This window comes from Scomber japonicus, chromosome 2 (assembly GCF_027409825.1).
Source record: "Scomber japonicus isolate fScoJap1 chromosome 2, fScoJap1.pri, whole genome shotgun sequence".
In the NCBI taxonomy this organism is placed as follows: Eukaryota; Metazoa; Chordata; class Actinopteri; order Scombriformes; family Scombridae; genus Scomber; species Scomber japonicus.
Window position 1 is genome coordinate 5,533,777 of NC_070579.1, and position 23,581 is coordinate 5,557,357.

Genomic DNA, 23,581 nt, shown 5'->3' on the forward strand with positions numbered 1-23,581 from the left:
AGACAGAGAGAGAGAGAGAGAGAGAGACAGAGAGACAGAGAGACAGAGAGACAGAGAGACAGAGACAGAGACAGGGAGAGAGAGAGAGAGACAGAGACAGAGAGTGTGACATGATGTTACCATGATTTAGCAAAAAAAAAAAAAAAGAGTGAACGTTTGCTCCTGAACTTCATCTGCTGACCTCTGATTAATAAAACCCATCGTAACGTCACTTCACATTTAATAAGACTCGTCCCCAAGGTCTCAGAGTTTACATTAGCAGAAAATATAATATGCCAAATAAATAAAATTAATATATTAAATACTCATTTTATCATTTATTATTATGTGATACAGCCTATAAAGATATGGAACAACAATAAAACCTCTGCAGAAGTTTAGTTTTCTCTCCGTTTCATCGACACAAATAAAATGTGATTTAACCCTTTATAGGACACTCATTGAAAGGAAGGGAGGAAGGAAGGAAGGAAGGAAGGACGGAGGAAAGCAGGAAGGAAGGAAGGTGGGGGGAAGAGAAAGAGAAGGAGGGAGGGAGGAAGGGAAGAAAGAAGGAAGGAAGGAAGAAGAAAGGGGGATGGAGGAAGGAAAGAAGGAAGGGAGGAGAGAAGGAAGGAGGGAGGGAGGCAGGGAGGGAGGGAGGAAAGGAAGGACAGAGGAAGGGAGGGAGGAAGAACAGATGGAAGGAAGGAAAGGAAGGAAGGACGGAGGAAATAAGGAACGAGGGAGGGAGAAAGGAAAAGAGGAAGGGAAGAAAGAAGGCAGGGAGGAAGGAAAGGAAGGAAGGACGGAGGAAAGCAGGAAGGAAGGAAGGTAGGGGGGAAGAATGAGGAAGGAAGGAAGAAGAAAGGGGGATGGAGGAAGGATAGAAGGAAGGGAGGAGAGAAGGAGGGAGGGAGGGAGGCAGGGAGGGAGGGAGGAAAGGAAGGACAGAGGAAGGGAGGGAGGAAGAACAGATGGAAGGAAGGAAGGATGGAGGAAATAAGGAAAGAGGGAGGGAGAAAGGAAAAGAGGAAGGGAAGAAAGAAGGCAGGGAGGAAGGAAAGGAAGGAAGGACAGAGGAAAGCAGGAAGGAAGGAAGGTGGGGGGGAAGAATGAGGAAGGAAGGAAGAAGAAAGGGGGATGGAGGAAGGATAGAAGGAAGGGAGGAGAGAAGGAGGGAGGGAGGGAGGGAGGGAGAACAGATGGAAGGAAGGAAAGGAAGGACAGAGGAAGGGAGGAAAGGAAGGACAGAGGAAGGGAGGAAAGGAAGGACAGAGGAAGGGAGGAAAGGAAGGACAGAGGAAGGGAGGGAGGAAGAACAGATGGAAGGAAGGAAGGACGGAGGAAATAAGGAAAGAGGGAGGGAGAAAGGAAAAGAGGAAGGGAAGAAAGAAGGCAGGGAGGAAGGAAGGAAGGAAGGACGGAGGAAATAAGGAACGAGGGAGGGAGAAAGGAAAAGAGGAAGGGAAGAAAGAAGGCAGGGAGGAAGGAAGGAAGGAAGGACGGAGGAAATAAAGAACGAGGGAGGGAGAAAGGAAAAGAGGAAGGGAAGAAAGAAGGCAGGGAGGAAGGAAAGGAAGGAAGGACGGAGGAAAGCAGGAAGGAAGGAAGGTAGGGGGGGAGAAGGAGGAAGGAAGGAAGAAGAAAGGGGGATGGAGGAAGGAAAGAAGGAAGGGAGGAGAGAAGGAGGGAGGAAGGGACGAAGGAAGGAAGGAAAGGAAGGAAGGACGGAAGAAATAAGGAACGAGGGAGGGAGAAAGGAAAAGAGGAAGGGAAGAAAGAAGGCAGGGAGGAAGGAAAGGAAGGAAGGAAGGCGAGTTAAAGAGGTCGCTGTGGGTTTTACACGTTCAGTTGAAAAAGACAAAAACAAACAAATGAAACGGTCCGTCGTCGTCTAGCAGGAAGTGAGGAAGTTAATCTGATGATGTCACCGTGATTCAGACGGCTGATAAAAAACAGTGGTGAGAGACGGAGTTCATGAAGAGTACAGATAACACCGACACTGTACTTTCCGTTTGAGTGAGTGAGTGAGTGAGTGAGTGAGTGAGTGAGTGAGTGAGTGAGTGAGTGAGTGAGTGAGAGAGGGGGGGAGAGAGAGAGAGAGACAGAGAGAGAGAGAGACAGAGACAGAGAGAGAGAGACAGAGAGAGAGACATAGAGACAGAGAGACAGAGAGAGAGACATAGAGACAGAGAGACAGAGGGAGAAAGGAAAAGAGGAAGGGAAGAAAGAAGGCAGGGAGGAAGGAAGGCAAGTTAAAGAGGTCGCTGTGGGTTTTACAGCAGGTCCGCAGCACAGAGTCAGACCAGCGTCGGACCAGCGTGTTTAACAATGTAGTTTTTTTAACCTTTCCATGTGAGGTTTGACACAATGGATAATATAACAAGCTTTTAAAATACAACACATCGTTAAAAAAGGTGAAACCAGCGGACGTCTTTACTCTGAGGTCACATTTCAGATGTCTAATGAGTTATGTCGTAACTATATTTGGTGTCATTGTCCAAGTAGAAATATCTAAAATTTGATTGAGGTTCTTAAATTTGAGAATTTGCTGCTGATCTTGGTTTTACGTTACTGTAAATCTGTTATATACAGTCAAGCCCGAAATTATTCATACCCCTGGCAAATTTTGACTTAAAGCTACTTTAAGTCAAAATTTAACTTTAAGTTGTTTCTTTGACCGGAAATGACACGGGCGTCTCCCAGAAGACAATAAGACAATGTACAAGAGGCATCATTGTGGAAAAAAAAATATTTGTCAGTCATGTTTGACATTTGAACAAAAAGTGGCATGTCAAAAAAAGTCAAAAATTTGCCAGGGGTATGAATAATTTCGGGCTTGACTGTATGTGGGGTTTATTTGACTGTTTGTCTGCCTGGAAAAGACATATGATCGATGATGTCACTTATTATTAATGTTTTCAATTAATAGAGAAAATAATTGTAATCGATAATGGAAATAATTGTTACTTGCAGCGTAATATAGGAATAGTACGACTCTTAAATATTGTTAAAACGCTCAGTGAAAGTCTATGAGTTGTTAACAGCTCCACCAAATACTGATTTTTCCCTCTAAACTTCTCACATGCTTTCATTTCAATACATGTTTAAATGATCCAATATTTCAGCAAAAACTAAAAAATAGAGAAAAAGTCCAAAAACTGAAAACACATTTGTGTATCAGAACTTTGTTTTTTCTCCTTTCCTCTCCCATTAATCATCTCAGCAGCCCTCACATTTATCTGCTGACCCTTTGGAGGGGCCCCACCCCTAGGTTGGGAACCACTGGACTAAACTAGCTAACTGTTTATAAACTAGCGTAAACTAGCTAACTGTATATAAAGTAGTATAAACTAGCTAACTGTATATAAAGTAGTAAACTAGCTAACTGTATATAAAGTAGTATAAACTAGCTAACTGTATATAAAGTAGTAAACGAGCTAACTGTATATAAAGTAGTATAAACTAGCTAACTGTATATAAAGTAGCGTAAACTAGCTAACTGTATATAAAGTAGTATAAACTAGCTAACTGTATATAAAGTAGTATAAACTAGCTAACTGTATATAAAGTAGTATAAACTAGCTAACTGTATATAAAGTAGTATAAACTAGCTAACTGTATATAAAGTAGTAAACGAGCTAACTGTATATAAAGTAGTATAAACTAGCTAACTGTATATAAAGTAGTATAAAACTAGCTAACTGTATATAAAGTAGTGTAAACTAGCTAACTGTATATAAAGTAGTATAAACTAGCTAACTGTATATAAAGTAGTGTAAACTAGCTAACTGTATATAAAGTAGTGTAAACTAGCTAACTGTATATAAAGTAGTATAAACTAGCTCCACCTCCAGCAGCTACAACAGTAACATGCTGCTCTAACACTGATGCTTCACTATTAATAATCTAATGATGTCATTATGTATGATAGAGGAAAAATCGATCTCATGCCCTATGAATCGATACGGCAAAATTTAAATGAAATCGATCCAAAATTGATTAAATCTATTTTTTTACCCAGCCCTATATAATATATCAGTCAGAGGGACCAAACCACTACTTCTACTGTAACACTGCATACTACATCACTCATAATACTGCAGTATTTTTACTGTTGTGGGATTTTTCCTTGTAATAGAGTATTTATACATTGTTATACCGGTGCTTTTACTAAAATAAAAGGAGTACTTCTTCCACCAGTGGATTATACATGTATTTTAAAGCTGTGGTTATGAACATATTATGTGCTGTGATCTGGTACTTTTTGGTCTGATTCATCATTTAACTTAAGGTTAAAGGACCAGTGTGTGACATTTAACTGCATCTAGAAATGAGGCCGCAGACTGAAACAAGCTGAATACTGTAAAACATGAAAGCCCCTCTCTAGAGTCAGTGTTTGGTTTGTCCATTCTGGGCTACCGTAGAAACATGGCGTGCTCTGTGGAAGAGGACCCGCTCTCTATGTAGATAAACAGAACTCACTCAAAGGTAACACAAACACAACCGTTCTTATTTTCAGGTGATTATTAAACTACTAATTAAAATCATCTGTCCACTAAAGTCTACACACTGCACCTTTAATACTCCTGACCAAACCACTGGCTAAAAAGAAGTGGAGTTGGTCCCCGGACGCTGCACTGCGGATGCCCACTGATCCTCTGTGTGTGTGTGTGTGTGTGTGTGTGTGTGTGTGTGTGTGTGTGTGTGTGTGTGTGTGTGTACAGGGTGGGTCAAACACAGAGATAAGATAAAATAAGATAAGATACAATGGACAAAAAAAGAATTAACAATTAAGACAAAAATACCATAACATAAGTCAATACTACATACAGTAAACTGGATTTTAGTGTAAATATATCTGCAATATACATAAATGTGCAAATATGCAGAAGTCCCTGAGATTATATACAGAATAAACCCTCATATAGATAATAAGTAAATGTGTAATGTGCAGAAAATCTGATATATAAACACATGTGTGCAAAGGTAAATACACTCCTGCATACTGTTAATGTGCAGCATCAGTCTTTTTTTCTATGTGAGTGAGGGTTGTATGTATAGTTTGAGTCCCAGTGCTAGTCAGTGAAGTGGGAGGTACTGGGAGTTGTGGTGAAATCAATTTCCCCATAAAAGTTCACTACTTTAACTTTGAATACTCTACCTCCAATGTGCTGTTTACACTTATACACTGTTAGTTAAGCCAAGCTGGATATTTACACATGGATTTAGTGTCTTAACATTGCTTTATTGGTGCTTTTACTTCATTAAACTCTACCTCCCAATTTGCTGCTTTTACTTACGCACTTTTAGTTAAGTCATGTAGCATTTTTACACATAACTGAGTGTCTTAACATTGCTTTATCGTTGCTTTAACTTCATTTTAACGCATCTGAACAGCCTTCTCTAGCCTCTCTGCATTGGTGTCACAATGAGTTAACGCTGGTGACACACAACAAAACTGCTCCTGAGCGCATTTCCAGGAGCTGTTAGCAGAGACAGCTGCTAAAAAAAAAGCTAACATGAGAGTGCAAGTCTTGCCTTGCCTGCTGCCTGTCTGCAAGCTCCGTGGTGCTAGTTAGCTCCGATTAGCTGAGCGGCTAGTCGCTTAAATCATACATCTGATTGTGCTATTTATTACATATGAGCGTTTCCTTTCGACCACTATGAGCCATGTCAGCAGGCTTGTGAAGGTAGTGTGCTAGCTCTGTTAGCAGCTACCAACTGCTAGCAGCAGCAGCAGCAGCCGGAGCAGCTCCTTCCTTCCCCCGCTATCAGCTCCACTATTAGCCCGCTAGTGGACGTTAGCTGGTCGGATTACATAACAACATCAACCCCCCCTTCCTCTCCACCTCCCCCACCCCCCCCACCCCCCCACCCCCACCCCCCCCTCAGTCATGCACTGACACAATGACTGTAGTCCGGTGCAAAGCTTACCTCCACCACCGCCTCCAGCTTGCCCTCGAAGGTGAAGTCGATGAGGTCGGGCTTCAGACACAAGCCGTAGTTAACGGGGTAAACGTCCGACGGTAGCCGGACGAAGGGCCTCCTCTCGGGCATGGCTGCTGTGTTAGTGGCCGGCGGGCTGCGATAACGAAGACGGTTCCGTGTGTGTGTATGTGTGTGAGAGTGAGTGTGTGGTTCGCCCTGGTTGTTACCGATTACAGAGCTCCGTTTAAATAAAAATAAAGGGTTATTGTATCCGTGGTGCTAACGGACCGCAGGAGGTGACTGAGTGAGGACCGTAACCCTCTCCGCTCTGCCAGCTTCTCTCCGCTCGAGCCCAAACAACTCAACTTAACCTGCGTACACCCCAACGGACGCTCCACGTCACCGCGTCGCGACGCTACGTGCAGGACGTCACGCGTAGACATATTTATTCCTGGCAACAAATCCAGCATGATAAATAATTGTGTTTTGAAATGAAATTGAATTTATTATTGGATTAATATTATTTCACAGCTTTCCAGTTTTTCACCACAACTGTATTTAATTCTGAAATTTGATGACTTTTCCTGAAAATTTTATATTATGTTATGTTTTTGTATAGGTGCTACAATATTATTTTCTTTTTTGCTTTTTGTTAAATTACTAGTCACTAGTTTTAATAAGATTGTTATGTTATAAATTGTTTTATAAGTAGTTATGGGGATTTCTTTTTATGGTGTCATTAAGTTCTTGTAATTTTCAGTTCAAACGTACATACATAACATACATAAGATATGATATTTTCATGTTTTAGGTCAAATAGGACATGTTATTGTGTGATATCAGTGGTTTAAAACCTAATAAATACACTCTCTCTGCTCTCTGAATGTCATCAAGCAGCTTCTGTGCAAAATAATCTGAATAAAAAGACATGATATTGTTGAAACTGTTCATTTTTCACAGTGAAAAGATGATTTATTCCAGTAGATATAATATATATTTATATTATTATAGGTTATTATGGAATGGTTTTACTGATTCGGCCCACTTGACATCAAATTTTGCTGTATGTGGCCCTTTAACTAAAATTAGTTTGACACCCCTGGGTTACAGATGACTAATTACACTATTTAACCCTTACATACTGCTAATTTCTTACGTTCGAGAGCTTGAAAAACACCCTATACACATTTGTTTAAGTCAGACTTTTCCTAATGTGACCCACAATGTACAAAAAATGGAAATCGAATGCATCATTGTTTTTTTTTTGTGCAGCTGAATATACAAATGTGCGATTTTGACCTGTGTTTATTCAACAAATTCAAAAATCACCATTCAAACAATAAAAATAAATACTGATCGTGAATGTTCTTTTTCCCATAAGTTTAATTAAACATGTATTAATGACTAATGGGGAGTTTATGAATGTGAATTGGTGTCGAGACTAATGAACAGTATGTGAGGTTAAGCTGCTCTCCCTGATTTGGTTAAAGTGTCCCCTGATCCCTAATTTTGCCCTCAGCTCACTGTCTAAAATTCTTTAAAACTCTTCTGTGAACACTAAATAATGTAGCTTTTCTAATTTTCCAACTGATGTTTTCACCCGTTTCAGCTCATGGACTGTTTGATTTTCTGCCTTCTAGTAAGAGATATCGCTCCATTAAAGCAAAGACGGCCAGAATGTGCAACAGTTGCTTCCTAAAGGCCATAAATATATTATAAATATGAATTATTCACTGTTGCGATCCAGAGCAAACGCAATTTCGTTTTCTCTATGTGTTGTTTATTAATATATGATGGCTTGAAGTGTTCCCATTAAGCCCACCAAAAATCTAAGTCCAGGTTATTTTCATGGATACTGACATGAAAGTATCCAGAAAGTATTCACACCTCTTCACTTTCCCCACATGTTGTTATGTTACAGCCTTATTCCAAAATTGATTAAATTCCTGTTTTCTCTCTCTCAATCTAAACACAATACCCCATAATGACAAAGCAAAAAAGACTTAGAAATGTTTGCAAATTAAAAATAAAAAACTGAAATATGGCATGTAAATAAGTATTCACCCTTTACTCAGCACTTTGTTGAGGCACCTTGGCAGCGACTACAGCCTCAAGTCTTCTTGGGTATGAAGCTACAAGCTTGGCACTCCTGTATTTGGGGTATTTCTCCCATTCTTCTCTGCAGATCCTCTCCAGCTCTGTCAGGTTAGATGGGGAGCGTCGCTGCACAGATATTTTCAGGTCTTTCCAGAGATGTTCAATCAGGTTCAGGTCTGTTCTCTGGCTGGACCACTCAAGGACATTCACAGACTTGTCCCGAAGCCGCTCCTTCGTTGTCTTGGCTGTGTGCTGAGGGTCGTTGTCCTGTTGGAAAGTAAACCTTCGCCCCAGTCTGAGGTTTTCATCAAGGATCTCTGTGCTTTGCTCCATTCATCTTTCCCTCGATCCGGACTAGTCTCCCAGTTCCTGCATGATGCTCCACCACCATGCTTCACCGTAGGGAAGCTATTAGCCAGCTGATCAGAGGTGCCTGGTTTCCTCTAGATGTGACAATTGGCATTCAGGCCAAAGAGTTCAATCTTGGTTTCATCAGAACAGAGAATCTTGTTTCTCATAGTCTGAGAGTCCTTTAGGTGCCTTCTGGCAAACTCAAAGCGGTCTGTCATGAGCCTTTTACTGAGTAGAGGCCTCTGTCTGGCCGCTCTACCATAAAGGCCTGATTGGTGGAGAGCTACAGAGATAGTTGTTCTTCTAGAATCTAGAAGGTTCTCCCATCTCCACAGAGGAACGCTGGAGCTCTGTCAGAGTGACCATCAGGTTCTTGGTCTCCTCCCTAACCGAGGCCCTTCTCCCCCGATGGCTTAGTTTGGTGGCCGGCTCTAGAAGAGTCCTGCTGCTTCCAAACTTCTTCCTTTTACAAATGATGGAGATCACTGTGCTCTTCAGGACCTTCAATGCTGCAGACATTGTTTGTACCCTTCCCCAGATCTGTGCCTCGATACAAACCTGTCTCAGAGGTCTACAGACAATTCCTTTGACTTCATGGTTTCTGCTCTGACTGTCAACAGTGGGACCTTATATAGACAGGTGTGTGCCTTTCCAAATCATGTCCAATCAATTTCATTTACTGCAGGTGGACTCCAATCAAGTTGTAGAAACATCTCAAGGTTGATCAGTGGAAACAGGAAGCACCTAGCAAAGGGTGTGAATACTTATGTACATGCGATATTTCAGTTTTTTATTTTTAATAAATTTGCAAGAATTTCTAAAAAACCTTTTTGGCTTTGTCATTATGGGGTTGTGTGTGTAGATTGATGAGAAAAAAAAGGGATTTAATCCATTTTGGAATAAGGCTGTAACATAACACAATGTGGGGGAAGTGAAGAGGTATGAATACTTTCCATATGTACTGGATAAGGGAAATCACTTGTAGTCAGTGCATTTACCAACTTTACCAAACTGAGTGCACGTTCTCTGCTTTATATTCAGTTTGCAATTTAATAACACACCTCTAGTAAAACTGTAATTAGCACAAGAACCTCACAATTATAGGTGAACATGAGGAACCTTCCACCACTGTCATGCACTGGTTGCTGATAGTAAGGGTTTGCTGACTTTTGTTCCTGTTTTCATTGAATGATACAATGAGAGTTTTATTTTTGGTCAGATAAACGTGAGACTTGTAACTGCAGGTAAAGGTTGGTCGTAGGAGGTTCAGTGTAAAGACATTAAGCCTGGAGGGATGGATGGTAGATTAGATAAAAGGAGTGGAGCATCAAAACAGCAAATATTCAAACGTCACAGGTTTAATATCCAGAATAAACTTTAGTTACACAAGTGTATTACCCTTATTGCTAAACCCAACTGAAAAGTACAGTTAGATCAGATCTAATAGGCAGCATAACGCACGACAAGCCATGTGAGGCTATGTGACTGCTTGGCCTTTTGACTTGATAATGTCGGAGATATCCAACCTTTTTTTTGCAAATTTGGAAATTTATAATTTTGGAGAATGTCCCATTTTTTCTTGCTAGTACTACTTTAATATGACAAATTCTGACTTTTTTCTCAAAATATTACCCCCCCCCCCTATCCTCCACACACATTTCCAGGTCAGTATTTTATTATTTAGTTTATAACATATATGGCCCTGATACTGTACTGGACTGTACTTCATACAGCCTAATTGTGGGCTGTTGCATGAGTTGGACTGAGCATTGCACAGTGAAATCGCTCTTTCTCTCTTTCTCTCTCTCTCTCTCTCTTTCTCTCTCTCTCTCTCTCTCTCTCTCTCTCTCTCTCTCTCTCTGTCTCACTTCATGTGGTATGTGCCGTCATACTTTCATATTTCAAATGAGCAAAAAATAAAATATTTCTTGTCACAGTGTACTTGATATGACCTAATTGTGCCTAATTATTGGCTGTTGTGTGTGTTAATCTTAGGTCAAGTTATATCCAGTGTAATCTCTCCCTCTCTCATAATTGTTGACTTCATGTTTCAGTATTGTAAATAATTGTTTCTACATGATGCAGTTGTTGCATGTAGTGGGCTGCTGTGTGTTAATCCATGTAGTGAACAATGAAATCTCTCTCTCTCTCTCTCTCTCTCTCTCTCTCTCTCTCTCTCTCTCTCTCTCTCTCTCTCTCTCTGTCTGTCTCTCTCTATCCCTCTGACTGAAAGTGCAAAGATCAGACCATACCTCACACTGGTTATATAAATATAATATAGCTATTTATTGTAAATGTTATATGGATCAGTCAGTATTGAGTTCATGTTGTTACTGTACACCCTCCCGTACAGCAGGAGGCGGTATGCTCCTTTAAAGCTGGTTTCCTCTAATAAACACCGAGCAGAGGAAGGAGGAGGAAGCTTCAAGATGGCGATGCACATGAGGAAGACCCTGGTGGCCCTTCATCGAGCCGCCGGCAGCAGTTTGAAGGTACTGAGACATTTAATGACACTTTAATGTATGAAACGTGTCACGTGCAGAAGAAGCAGCTCGTTTGTTTTGCATGTAATGAAAGATGAAAAGAGTCTGGAGCGAGAATCAGTGTTAGCTTCTGCTAGCAGGAGAGAGAGACTGTCCTTCAAATACCTGGAGAGAGAAACTATCCTTTAAATAACTGTCAGGAGAAGAGAGAAATGATCCTTTAACTCTTACATACTGTTCATAATTAGTCGCTACACTCATTCACATTCATAAACTCCCCATCAGTCATTAATACATGTTTGATTAACCATATGGAGAGACTCAAAAACATTCACACAGTCACTATTTTATGATCCAGGTGAACCTTTAATAGAATATATTGAATATAACAACATGTTTCAATGCTGATTTGTGGACCATTTAGGTCAAACTTGCACATTTACATATATATAAATGTGTATCAGCTGCACAAGCATTAAAAAAAAAAGATGCATTTTGTTCCCATTTTTGTACACTGTGGGGAAGTCTGGCTAAAAGAAATGTAGGTAGTATGTTTTTGCAGCTCTTAAATTATGTTTATTGGACATTTGGTGGCAGAGAAGCCGACAGGAAACAACAAGAGAGAGAGAGACAGAGAGAGAAAGGGTTATGTCATGCACTGTAACGAGGGGTGATCCAAAATAGTTAAAATCTGACCCTGAACAGTATGAAAGGGTTAAATGACTGTCAGGAGAACATAAAGCACGTATATACCAGGATTAAATGTTTGGAAGAGCGTCACAATGAGCAATATCGTGATATCATGATATGTCATCAGTGTTTCTTTTCCTAGTTTTAAATGCTGCATTACAGTAAAGTGTCATTTTCTGAACTTACCACACTGTTCTAGCTGTACTGTTATTCACCTTTTACCCACTTTGTCGTTATACACACAGAACTGATGATTGTTTATCAAACAATTCATTGTGTAAATATTTTGCCAGAGCTTCAAGAGTCATCTCTACAATATTGTTGCATCGAGGTATTTGGTTAAAAATGTTGTGATACTTGATTTTGTCCATTTCGTCCATCCCTAGAAAATACCTTTCATACCAAAATACCATTTTTTATATACAGTCTATGGAAAATACTCACAAGAAGTCAAAATCAGGAGACACTAAACTTCCATATGAACACTGAAAGAGGTTTTCCTTTGCTGCAATCATTCCTCCTGTTCATGATACCTGAAGAAAGTCTTTGACCTAAAGGTTGTATATATTAAAGGTGCAGTGTGTAGGCGTTAGTGACATCTAGTGGTGAGGTTATAGATTATATATAATGATGGTAAAATGTTTATATTTCGTCCTCCTCTTCTCAGAATGCGGAGACGCCGGTGGATTTGCGGCATCCCGTCCCACTTTTCCTGCCGGTCCGGACCAAGAAGCGATACTTCATCCCTCCGTCAGTGGGGTTGAAGGACAAAAGGAAGGGCGACTTGGAGGCCAAGGCCAAGACTGCAGGCATCGCTTTCAGACAGCAGTATATCGAGAGGCCCATCAACATCTCCTGCACTGGTAATACTGATCATTTAGTTGTTGTGTTACACCCAGGCGGGGAGTCCGGTCCTCTGAAATGAAGCCAACCAGGAAGTAACTTAGAGCTGCATTCTATCAAAAGGCCACCAGGGGGCGACCGTCTCTATACAAGTCAATGGAGAATTCACCAACTTCTCACTTGATTTCTAACCTCAGTAAACGTTTTCAAAATGTGTTTATGGTCTCAATCGCTAGTTTAAAGCCTTCTTCAATGCAGTATGATGTTCATTTGGGACATTTTGGCCTCCCTGATTTTATATGTGATGATAAAGCAGGGTATGCATTAGGGCGTGGCTACGTCCTGATTGACAGGTTGATTGACCAATGTCCTCGAGATCCAGCCCTCGCAACCATAGCAACCTCCCCGCTCCGCCCATGGCCCCGCCTCATGCCCATATAAGTAGAATCCGTGTTTTTATTTTTCCCAACATGCACCTGAAATTCTCAAGATGGCGCTGCCTAGATTCGAAACTACTGGCTTCCGAGCAGCAGTCCACAAACCGATGGGTGACGTCACGGATGTTAAGTCCATTTCTTTTATACAGTCTATGATTAAATCAGGAAACTACTACTCTTCTAAAGCTGTAGTGCGGGACTTTTGTCTCCCCCTTGTGGCAGCGAGAGTAATTACAAAAACACCATTGACACACATTAACATCAGAGGCTCCGCTGTAGTCTACTCTGTGCTACTGTTGCAGCTTTAAAACGACCAATCAATCAGAATTTGATCCATTAAGTCTGATAAGTTAGCAGAGGGCTTACAGGAAGTTCAGACGTTAGTGTTCGTGCTCTTCCCAGTCAGCAGAGCATATTTTTAGTTCATGAGATGCATTTATCACCATCATTGAGACTGATTCCTCTCCTTAAGTATACATTTATTGATCGGTTGTGTCTTCTGTCTCCACCAGCGGGAATCTTTGACGCCTACATCCCTCCAGAGGGCGACGCTCGTCTTTCCACTCTGTCTAAAGAGGGATTGAAACAACGGACTGAACAGATACGACAGAGCGCCACCACACAGCTAGCGTAAGACTGTTTCTCCTCCATCATTTCATTGTTCCTGTTTTCTTCTTATCAAACATCTGGATTCTGCAGAAAGGAGTTGAGTCGTGTGGTGTGGAGGGAAAAAAGACTCTTCCTATATCAGCTGTTTCACCTCAAATGTGTAACAAGCTGAATGTTTTTTGTTGTTGTCTTTTCAGGATTCGTAAAATCAAAGAGCACGACTCTGAGTTCGTAACAAAGGATTTTGCAGAGAGAGCTCAAGAGATCTTCATCGAGGCTCACCATGCTCTGACACAGTAAGAAAACAAAGAGTCTGACACTACACTCAGCCAGCTGACAGCCGCTCTCTCTCTCTCTGTTTATCACAGTGAGACATTTCTAATAGAAGTGACAGATAGAGACTCTGCTGTGAAGAAGCAGATCAGTCAGTATGCATCCTGATGTGAGCGAGGACAGTTCTGCAGTGATTCACAAAAGTCACAAATTGATTTTCTAAATGTTAGTTAATAAGGTGAAAAGGGCAAAACTCAACTTGGAGTAAAATCAATCCTTTAGACATGAAGACAGTACATTGTCTTTAGTTGTGTAATTAACTAGTGTGTCGATATTTAAGGAACTTTGAAATTAAGTGCTTTTCTTTCCCAAATAAAAGATTTTCAATGGGGGATTATTTTGTAGGTGAGACTTGCTTTTAGCTGCACGTGATTCACATTTAGCAGCGTCATGTGATGTAGCATGTACTGAAATAACAGTAATAACGAGTCCTAACCAAGGTTATTATAGTTAACTACAAATAAGACTAAAACTAGCTAAAAATAAGTTAGTTAACCCTCCTGTTGGTGAGGAAGAAGGAAGGAAAGGAGGAAAGAAAGGAGGGAGGAAGGAAGGGAGAAAGAAAGAAGGAAGGGAGAAAGAAAGAAGGAAGGGAGAACGGAGGAAGCAAGGAAGGGAGGGAGGAAAGAAGGAAGGAAGGAAAGGAAGGGAGGATGGAAGGAGTGAGGGAGGAAAGAAGGAAGGAAGGGAGGATGGTAGGGGGGAGGAAAGAAAGAGAGAAGGAGGAAAGGGAGGAAGGAAGGAGGGGGGGAGGAAAGAAGGAAGGAAGGAAGGGAGGATGGTAGGGGGGAGGAAAGAAAGAAAGAAGGAAGGAAGGACAGAAGGAAAGGAAGGAGGGAGGGAGGGAGGAAAGAAGGAACAGTCAAAACAGACAGGGTCAATTTGACCCGGGAGGACGACACAAAAGTTAACTGAAATTTTGTTTTAAAAGAGATTTTTAACTCCTTATTTTAACTAAATGAATCAGCTGTTCTTCATCCATGACGCTTCCAACACCAGTGACAGGAAGTTAATAGACACAGGGCATCCGCTGTCTTGCATCACATTCAGTTAGAACAGGGGTGTCAAACATGCGGCCCGTGGGCCAGATCCGGCCCGCTGAGGGGAGCAATCCGGCCCACTTTCCTTCCTTACATCTGTCCTTTCTTCCTTCCTTTTTTCCTCCCTACCTTTCTTTTTTCCTTTTTTTTGTTCCTTCCTTCCTTCCTTCCTTCTGTCCTTCCAACCTTCCTTCCTCCTGTCCTTTCTTCATTTCTTCCTTCCTCCCTTCCTTCCTTCTGTCCTTCCATCTGTCCTTCCTTCTTTCCTTCCTTCCATCTGTCTGTCCGTCCTTCATTGTCTGTCTTCCCTCCTTCGTTTTGCCTCTCTTTCCTTCTTTCCCTTCTTCTTTCCTTCCTTTCTTCCTTCTTTCCTTCCATCTTTTTAATGATCCGGCCCACATGAGATTAAATTGGGCAGTATGTGGCCCTTGAATGAAAATGAGTTTGACACCCATGAGTTAAAACAACAGCATAAGAAAAACAGGAAGTTAAGTTTACATAGCGTTTAAATATTAATCCACTGTTTGTTTTTTCAGGTTCAACAAGGAGAGACTTCACTCCTTGGTGACGGAGAGGTGTTATCCTGTAAGTTCATCCTTAATCGCCCTCTCCTTACTTTACTGGTTGTTGGTGTTTGAATACGACTCCCATCATCCCTCCGTCTGTCTGCGCTTTAGGAGATGACGAGAGGAAACCGCTACAAGTCGATCCGCTGGAGGTTCGTGGAGTCTCTGGAGGTGCCCAAGGTGGTCCACGCCCGCTGCCCCGACATGATCTCCAAGGGCAACCTGTATGGTCAGGTGACGGTCCGCATGCACTCCAAACAGGTACGACTCAGGGGGTAATGGACTGAAGACAGCAGCAGGATTATTTCTTTAACCCTCCTGTTGTGCTCAGGTCAAGGAAGGAAGACAGGAAGGCAGGGAGGGAGGGAGGGAGGGAGAGAGGGAGGAAGGACGGAAAGAAGTAAGAAGGAAGGAAGAAAGAAAGGAAGGAAGGCAGGCAGGGAGGAAGGAAAGGAGTAAGGGGAGAAGGAAGGAAAGGAGTAAGGAGAGAAGGAAGGAAAGGAGTAAGGAGAGAAGGAAGGAAAGGAGTAAGGAGAGAAGGAAGGAAAGGAGTAAGGAGAGAAGGAAGGAAGGTAGGAAGACAGGGAGAAGGGAAGGAATGAGGAAGGAAGGAAGGAAGGAAGGCAGGGAGGGAGGAAGGAAAGGAATAAGGAGAGAAAGGAGGGAAGGAAGGAAGGAAGGCAGGAATGAGGAAGGAAGGAAAGAAGTAAGGAGAGAAAGAAGGGAACTAAGGAAAGGAGGAAGGAAGGACAGGAGGAAGGGAGAAAGAAAGAAGTATGGAAGGAGGAGGGAGCAAAGAAAGAGGGAAGGAAGGGAAGAACGAAGGAAAAATTTAAGAAAGAGGGAGGAAGGAACAGTCAAAAGAGAGATGGTCTTTGTGTGTTTCCAGTAGTTCTTAATAATGTGCTGCTCAGACTAAAGTCCAGTTTTGAGCTTAAGCACATTTAAAATCACATCCAATTAACCAAATTAGCAAACATCCATCGCTATTAGTTTCTATTCTTCTGTGTTTATCAAGAACAACACTCTTGATATAATTAATACAGCTTTATAAAATAACTTTGCTTAAATATTGAACTTCTGCTCTTTATGATGATGATTAGTTTTTTTATTCATCCTTTATTTTAACCAGAAACGTCTTATTAAGATACAACTACTCTTCTGTCAGGGAGTCCTGGTCAAGATGGCAGATAGTAACGTCATCATGTCTATATATGGACTTATCATATGATACATGGACATGACCTTTGACCTCAGTATTGGCACATTAGTAGCTAAGACCCATAAGTGAGTAGTGTCCTCCATTCCTCACTGTGCTCGTCCTGAGTGGAGACTGCAGAAGAATTAAAGGTAAATGGACTGTACTTATATAGCGCCTTTCTAGTCTGTGCGACCACTCAAAGCGCTTTACATGACATGTCATTCACCCTTTCACACACATTCATACACTGATGGCAGGGGCTACCACGCAGGGTGCCAACCTGCCATCAGGGGGATCTAACCATTCATCCACATTCATACACCATTGTCGCAGCAACGGGAGCAATTTGGGGTTAAGTGTCTTGCCCAAGGACATATCGACATGTGGACTGGAGGAGCCGAGAATCGAACCACCAATCTTCCAATTGGAGGACGACCGCTCTACCTCCTGCCCACAGCCGCCCTAAATAACTCTATCTCGAAACATAATGGCAGTCAGAGCTCAGTCTCCAACCCCCCCCCCCCCATTATTATCCTATTATATCATCTTTATATCAGTGGTATGAAATGATCTTCAAATGACAATAATATCATTTATCTCGATTATTTCTGAGACAATATATCGTCCAACAAAAGTAGTTATCATGACAGGCCTACTTCACGGCAATGTCTCTCAAACAATGTGTTGCTTCACGTTATGCGAAGACGTGCAGCCCTTTAGTCGACCTTTTCAGTCGAGGAATAGGCAACATAATGCAAAAGTACCTTGCTGCAGTAAAGATGGCCGACAAGAGCGCCGTCATATATCCAATCCTTGCCAGAAGTCCCAATTCTATGAACTTTGTTGAAGTTACATGTTTATCGTATCGGTATAATTGACTCCACAAGTTTATAAGCTACTGTAAAACTCAGAAGTTAGTTAGGAGCCTACACTCATCAAGTTATAATGTTAAGGTTTCATGGATCTAACTTTAATATCAACATTATGAATAAAAATGTGAATATTATGTTTGTGTGGTGGTGGGAGGGGGGTTCACTCTCTCACACACTCACGAACACACACTCACAATTGGGTCCCTCTCACATAATGCACAGCAGAGCAAGCTACAGGAAGCTGGTTTAGCCCGCAATGCAAAATGTTTCCTGCAGTTGGGTCGGATCTGATTTTGTTTCTAACCAGACTGAGACTACCTCCTCAATAAGGTTTTGGTCTGGTTGCTTTGGTCTTTCACACCTGCCCTAACAAACCGCACCAAGGGGGATAACACACTAAGTAATGCCCTTAACCTACTTGGATACGGACTGATTAATTGGCTAATACAAAAAGTAGCCCAACTTATTATAACCCAGTCAAGACCATTTTTATCTGCACTGTAAGAAAAGTACTGGGCAACTATGGCTGGGCAATATATTGAAATTATATCGATATCATGATATGAGACTAGATATCGTCTTAGATTTTGGATATCGTAATTCAGATTCAGATTCAGCTTTATTTATCCCAGAGGAGCAATTCAGTTTCTACGAGCCCAACCTCGCATAAACAGACAGTAATCAACAACATTCGCTCCCACACAACAACATCAGAGCGGGCGACAAATGACCAGAGGGGAAATAAAATACAATACTTAATACAGCTGAGTAAGAAACAGCTGAATAAAGTGCTTGCTGTTTCTTACTCAGCTGTATTAATATCGTGATATGTCATCAGAGTCGTCTTTTCCTGGTTTTAAAGCTGCATTACAGTAGAATATCTAATTTTCTGAACTTACCAGACTGCTCTAGCTGTTCTGTTATGTACCTTTTACCCACTTTGTCATTGTTTTATTGGGTAAATTTTCTGTGAAAGTATCGACAGTCATCTTTACAGTATTCGATATTAATTGGGATATTAGACTAATACAAAAAAAATGTGGCCCAACTTATTATAACCCAGTCAAGACTTTCTTTATCTGCACTATAATAAAAGTACTGGGCAACTAGGGCTGGCCAATATATTGAAATTATATCAATATCGTGATATAAGACTAGATATCGTCTTAGATTTTATATATCGTAATATCGTGGTTTTAAATGTTGCATTACAGTAAAATATATAATTTTCTAGACTGTTCTAGCTGACCTTTTACCCACTTTTCATTGTTTCATTGGGTAAATATTTTGTGAAAGTATCGACAGTCATCTTTACAATATCGATATCGAGGTATTTGGTCTAAAATATTGTGATATTTGATTTTTGTCCACATCGCCCACCCACCCCAATGGGCAACTCTTCCCTTAGCTTGAGATTAGAATCCAAGGCTAGATTTAGGATTTGGATGCATCAATTAACCTTTCTTTAAAATGTCTTCTTCCCCTGCAGACTCTGGCCATCTATGACCGCTTCGGCAGGCTGATGCTGGGCAGCGAGGATCAGCCGAAGGACGTGTTGGAGTATCTGGTCATCGAGCGACACCTCATCAACCCGTACGGCCGCTGGAGGTTACACGGGAAAATAGTGCCGTCCTGGGCTCCAGCCAAGGACCCGATTATTAAGGTGACCCTCCACTCCACACCGACTGACAACATTTATCTTTTTAGTAAGAAAAAAAAGGCAGAGGTCCAAGACACTCTATCTGTCAGAGGGAAATTAAAAAACCTTTATTAAGCAGACAGTCCATACTTCACTTTAATGACCATGGGAACGGGGTCGCTGAAATACGTTTAGTGTTTCAAGCTTTTCAATATTGTTTTATTATTTTTTCCATAAATTATTTTTTATATGCTTTGCTGTTACATATGCTTTTATATGTTCTTTTCTATACGGCTTTTACTTCTTCTCATAAAGCAGTCTTATAAATATCTCCCAAATAATCCTCCCGTCATTGAGCTCCTCGTCGTTTTGTACTGTTTAACCTCCACAATCAGTCCACCTCCATTTTATACAACAGCCGTGCAATAAATCCCAACTTCATGAAGGTCATAATGTTACATTTTTATTGAAACTGTTTCTGATATTTTGTCCAAACCTTTCTGTATGAATGACTGAAGGTAGTAGAATCACCTCTCAGTATAACAGAGCCACAAACTTCAGCTTCCCCAAAATGACCATAAAGTTTAATCCATACCTCTATAAAATACAGTTGCTTGGGAAATATCTGGCTCTTTAGCTGCTAAATGCTAAACTATGATCACCTGCTAGTCTACAGCTAACTGTGTCTGTTGGCTGTTTGGTGCTGAGCAGGACTCTGGTGTACAGTCACAGGCTTTTTTACAGCTTTTTATCTAAAAATGTGAGTGAACAAAAACAGTTTCAGCTGGACAGTTAAACATTGAACTGAAACTCAGCTATAAAGCTCTGATAATCCTAGGTAGGTTCATCAAACACTAAAAACTGCAGGATTCAGGAGTGAAGGAAACCTTTGTGTCGTCCTCCTGGGTCAAATTGACCCCGTCTGTTTTGACTGTTCCTTCCTTCCTTCCTTCCTTCCTCCTTCCCTCCTTCTTTCCTCCTCATTACCTTCCTTCTTTCCTCCCTTCCTCTTTTCCTTTCTCTCGCCCTCCCTCCTTCCTTCTTTCCTTTCCTCCCTTCCTTCCTTCCTCCCTCCTTTCTTTCCTTTCCTCCCTCCTTTCTTTCCTTTCCTCCCTCCTTTCCTTCCTCCCTTCCTTCCTTCTTCCTCCTTTCCTTCCTTCCTTGACTCAGGAGAGTTAACCATGAGAAATGTTCTTCAGATGGTTAAAAACAGCTTTGGAAACTCCAACAAAACACCTTTCAGACGTTGGAATTGGAAACTTTCAGAAATCAATCTGATAATTGTGACCACTTTAAGCAGCAGCTGGTCAGACTTGGTGCAGAGCAGGTCGAGCACAGTGGCTCTTTTTTTACAGCTTTTTTTCTGAAACTGACTCTATGAGACAGCTGAGAGTCAACCAAAACAGTAAAGTTGCAGCCAGACAGTTAAACAAAGGGCTGAAACTCAACTATAAAGCTCAGTGAAGCCGAGAGGAGCTGCAGCCTCTCTGATTTGGATCATCCGGTGATCTGTTTCCTGAAGTCTATTGTGATACGAGCAGCATCTGACACTCGTATCGGTGGGTAAACACAGACCGGGGTGAATTCCTGAGAGGTTGTGTGAAGCGTCTGTGCCAGTCCTTTCGCTGTAATGACATTCTGTTGGCAAGACCAGAATAGAAGATGACTTGCATTACACACATCGGTGCAAAACGTGGAACATAATCACCTTAAATCTGTGACTCAGCCTCCACGCTGTCTCCAATGATCCTGACAGACGCAGCCTGACAGACGCCAGCAGAGGTTCTGCAAAAGTGTCTGTTAGAGGAACATAGAAAGTATGGACGAGGTCTGTGCTGGAGACCAGAGCTGCAAGGGGCTAATTGTTGAAGCTTAATCGGTTAATTCATTGCAAACTGTTGTGATCATTTTAAAATCAGTTTGTAACGTGGGGATTTTAAGCTTTTCTGTGTCACACATAGAAAGACAATAAACTAAATATCTTTGGATTTTAGACATTTGAAGACATTATAACTGACTTGTTTCACAGTTTTCTGACATTTTATTGATAAGATAAGCAGATTTATCAATAATGGAAATAAGTGAGTTGCAGCTCTAAAGGAAACCTCTTGAGTCTCATAGTTCATTTATGATACTGTTAAACAAGACAGAAGAAAGTTTCTCACCATCTTTTATTCACAGCAAGAGACCCAAGTTAAATGGATTCTTTAATTAATCATACCGTAATGCTTTAAGTCTCAAGACGAATCTTAAATGGTGTTTATCTCCAGCTGTTAGAAACATGGATGATGTTTATTTGTACCATTTTAAAATCAACAGTGGCAGTTTGTACATGCATATGCTGCAGATATCCTAAATTAGCTTCACCAAACCTCGTCTTTGACTAACTGTGGTTATTTATTTTAGTCTTCGCCGCCTGTCAGTTGAAATCTGTCAAGCCAACTGACAAATGAAGGCAGAGCAGTTTCGCCAGCTGTGACACAACATTAAAAACAGATTTTACACAATCATAGTTCAATCAGCTGTGTGTGTGTGTGTGTGTGTGTGTGTGTGTGTGTGTGTGTGTGTGTGTGTGTGTGTGTGTGTGTGTGTGTGTGTGTGTGTGTGTGTGTGTGTGTGTGTGTGTGTGTGTGTGTGTGTGTGTGTGTGTGTGTGTGTGTGTGTGTGTGTGTGTACAGGGTTTTTCAACTTTGTTTATAAAAATTGAAACCAACCAAATTAAATAGCAAATACTTCCTTATTCTAATATAATCTGTGAAACTGTCCACGGGGATATAAAACAGGAAAGGGAATAAAGGAGGTTTTTCTTCAGCAGCTAAAGGGCAGATTCACAATTTCTCAAGTATCTTAAATCAACAGTCAGGAGCTCAAATGAACATTGAAACCTGTTTTTTCTTGCTGTAATAATTCCTCCTGTTCATAGTGACCATTAGAAGATCCCTTCATAATATTTACAATGGAAGTGATGGAGTTAAAAAGTTTAATCTGAAGCTAATACGAAGCTTCAGCGTCCAAATGAGTCAAATCTTCATCTTCTATGTTTCAACGTTACAGTGTTTTTAGTAGCAAAGTCTTTTTGTTCCTATACTTCCACCACAGCTCAACAGGAAACACTAAGAGGAGATATGATGCTAAAAAGACTGTAAATGTGTCAGATATCACTTGATATGACTAACTCACACTGATGAAGCTCAATAGAAGCTGATCAGAGACTTTTAACCTTTGTGTCGTCCTCCTGGGTCAAATTAACCCCGTCTGTTTTGACTGTTCCTTCCTTCCTCCCTTCCTTTCCTTCCTTCCTTCTTTCCTACCTACCTTCCTTCCTCCCTCCTTCTTTCCTTCCTTCCTCTTTTCCTTTCTCCCTCCCTTCTACCTTCCTTCTTTCCTTCCTCCTACCTTGCTTCCTCCGTCCTTCCTCCCTTGCTTTCCTTCGTTCCTCCCTCCCTCCCTTCCTTCTTTCCTACCTACCTTCCTTCCTCCCTTCTTCTTTCCTTTCCTCCCTTCTTTCCTTCCTTCCTCTTTTCCTTTCTCCCTCCCTCCTACCTTCCTTCCTTCCTTCTTTCCTCCGTCCTTCCTCCCTTGCTTTCCTTCCTTCCTTCCTCCCTCCCTCCTTTCCTTCCTTCTTCCTCCCTCCCTCCTTTCCTTCTCCCTTCCTCCCTTGACTCGAGGACAACAGGAGGGTTTAAGGCATTTTCAATCAAAGTGAGGACTGTAAAGGGATTTTCTAATGTTCAGTATGAACAGAAGGAATGATTACAGCAAGACAACCCTGCTTCAGTGTTTGAGCTCCTGACTGTTAGAGGTCTCAAGTCAAAGTCCACTGGTAACATAATGTACTGTTGCATTATGTGTGGATAAGAGAGTATTTATTTATCACTTGAGAAATATATTAATTGATCTTTCTAAAGTTTGACCTCTTTCTCTTTCAGACTATTATGATTCCTGGTCCAGATCTGAAACCAGGAGAAGAGTTTGAGGCCCTTAACTATGAAGTTCCCAAACCAGAGGCGGTGCAGTGGCATAAATAGACCACCGGGGGGCACTGCTCCTTGCTTCAAACCACTGTTGGACATTAACAGCAGTCACGGGCCAAATGCTGTTTAAAATTTTGGCAGCGGCTGGTTGGTTAGTTAGTCGACTTTGGCAGTAGACCAGGCTTCCTCTGGAGGCTTTTTGTTCTTTTTGGAAAATGCTGTTGGCTGTTCACAATGTTAAAGCAGCAGGTGAATTTTCAGGATGAACAAACCACCACACAACAGTCTGGATTACAACAATTCTCTTCAAGACTTTTTTTTTTTTATTCTATGAGAGTAACTTAATGTGTACATGTAAAGAAAATAATAATAAACAGACTTCCAGAAATTGTACGGTTTATTTCTGTGATGAATATACTGCATGTTGCCCTCAGGGGGGAAAATACAAAAATAAAGTGTCCCATCTGCTTTGCTTCACACCAGTAGGTTTCAGTGGATTTTTTCTTTTTCTTTTATCAGAATAATCTGTCATAGAA

At 41.3% G+C, this 23,581-nt stretch overlaps 1 protein-coding gene across 1 annotated transcript; it reads left to right on the top strand.

The window, feature by feature from the left end:
* Nucleotides 1–10,779: 10,779 nt before the first annotated feature.
* On the top strand, nucleotides 10,780–23,519 carry mrpl45 (mitochondrial ribosomal protein L45). The gene is made up of 8 exons (XM_053330975.1): nucleotides 10,780–10,850; nucleotides 12,199–12,394; nucleotides 13,324–13,441; nucleotides 13,618–13,716; nucleotides 15,330–15,378; nucleotides 15,471–15,620; nucleotides 18,922–19,095; nucleotides 23,001–23,519. The coding sequence occupies exons 1-8, from the start codon at nucleotides 10,788–10,790 to the stop codon at nucleotides 23,097–23,099; spliced, it is 948 nt and encodes a 315-aa protein (XP_053186950.1). The 5' UTR covers nucleotides 10,780–10,787; the 3' UTR covers nucleotides 23,100–23,519.
* The last annotated feature ends 62 nt before the right edge of the window (nucleotides 23,520–23,581 follow it).